Source organism: Pygoscelis adeliae, unplaced genomic scaffold (assembly GCF_000699105.1).
Source record: "Pygoscelis adeliae isolate BGI_AS28 unplaced genomic scaffold, ASM69910v1 Scaffold243, whole genome shotgun sequence".
Classification (NCBI taxonomy): Eukaryota; Metazoa; Chordata; class Aves; order Sphenisciformes; family Spheniscidae; genus Pygoscelis; species Pygoscelis adeliae.
The window spans coordinates 496,331-498,207 of NW_008824363.1; the positions used below are offsets into that span (position 1 = coordinate 496,331).

The following is a 1,877-nucleotide window of genomic DNA, read 5'->3' on the forward strand; positions in this document are numbered from 1 at the left end:
GATTCAACTTGCCATCAACCCAAGCCCCCAGATCTCTTCCTGTGGGGCTGCTCTCCAGCCTCTTGTCTCCCAATTTGTACGTATAACCAAGATTACCCCATCCCAGGTGGACAATCTGGCACTTGCTCTTGTTAGATTTCATATGGTTGGTGATTGCCCAGCTCTCTAGCCTATCCAGATCTCTCTGTAAGGCCTCTCTACCCTTGAAGGAGTGCACAGCTCCTCCTAGTTTAGTATCATCGGCAAACTTACTTTACATAGATTCGATTCCTGCGTCCAGATCATTTCTAAAAACATTAAAGAGCACTGGCCCTAAAATCGAGCCCTGGGGAACCCCACTGGTGACTGGCTGCCAGCCTGATGTAACCCCATTTACTATAACTCTTTGAGCCCGACCTGTCAATCAGTTGCTCACCCAATGTATTATGGACTTGTCTAGCTGTGTGCTGGGCGTTTTGTCCAAAAGGATACTGTGAGAGACAGTATCAAAAGCTTTTGATTTCTGGTAGTGTTCTTGTATTTATTTTGGGGGGGTTTACCGTGATGTCAGGAAAAAGCACCCATGACCCAGCCAGAAGAGAATGACAGGAAAATCCAACAGGGCTCACGGTTCGCAACAATTTCTGTCTGCTTGCCAATGAAATAAACATCCTGAGAGTACTGCGGTTGTTAAGATGCAGATGTGGTGCGTAATAGCTCCAGTGAAGAGGTGTATTACACGAATCATTAAAATCACTGAAAAGATAAAACCAAGCAAAGAAAACTGGGAATACCACTGACCTCAAATAATTTCTCTGCTTTGTTTCTACCTAATCAGACGATAAAGGAATTAACCCGCTCACTCAGGTGTTGCTCATGCTTTCTGAATTTTTTCCTCCCGGAGGGATTATGCATGGGTGGAGATGATGAGACCTGGGTCTGCTCAGCATGAAGAAGAGTCGTCTCACTGCTGTCTTCAACCACCTAACGGGAGGCTATGCTGGACCTGCACAGTAAACAGCGAGAGGCAGCAGACACAAGGTGCAGCAGCAGAAATTGTCCTGAAAATTTCACAACCGGCCCGTGCCGACCAAGGGGAGAGACTCGGACGCAAACGATAAGAGTTACAAGAGTAATGCTTTTTATTCATGCTTATGAGGTGTCCTGTTCAAATCGGGGCACCCCGAATGCGGTTTTACGCAAGGTTCTTATACCTTTCAGGCATTCAGATGCAACATGATTTGATCAATCGCTACTTAACACACACACAACTGTTTTGCAAAGCAACTATAAATGTATGGTGTCATCATCCATCTGCTTCTTTCTTGATCTAGACCTCCCTGCAGTCGGTCTGGCTACAGTTATTATGATGCCAGACGATGGGAGTGTTTCAGGGAGGTGTTAGAGGGGCGAGGATGCTGGTGTTACCTCACTAGTCCAAGGGGTATCCTTTTTCCTTCAGGCTGGGGGCTGTCCTCCTCTTCCTCGCAATGAGCTGGGGTCCTTGAGTAAGCATGGCTATGCAGTATACAATGCAAACTATATATGTATATATTTTAAGAAAGCTCATACTATGAAGACTCATGAGATTTTCCTAACAAAATTCAGGCTAGCTAGGAGGAAAATAACTCGTCCCAGCGGCATCGCTCAACCGCTAGCACAGGTTGCCCTGAGAAGCTGTACCATTCCAGCTGGATTTTTTTTTTTTTATTATTATCATTTTTAAAGCAAACTTCGAATCCCTGCGTAAACACCCGTCCTGAAGTTAAGGCGTACGTTGATCGAGTGATTCTTCTGACCCCAATTTTTGGGGGTTTTTGGATGATTCTGCAAGAACATGCAGGAAAATAATTTCCGGGCCAGCATCACCCGGGAGCGGGGGACACCGACGGGCTCTG

The 1,877-nt window shown here is 46.0% G+C and overlaps 1 protein-coding gene across 1 annotated transcript in view; it reads left to right on the forward strand.

Annotated features, from left to right (window-relative positions):
* Window positions 1-927: 927 nt before the first annotated feature.
* LGI2 (leucine-rich repeat LGI family, member 2) overlaps window positions 928-1,877 on the forward strand; it is a 19,505-nt gene continuing 18,555 nt past the window's right edge. Inside the window, exon 1 of the mRNA XM_009319894.1 lies at window positions 928-992. Coding sequence (XP_009318169.1) covers window positions 928-992 — 65 coding nt within the window. The remainder of the gene's footprint in view (window positions 993-1,877) is intronic.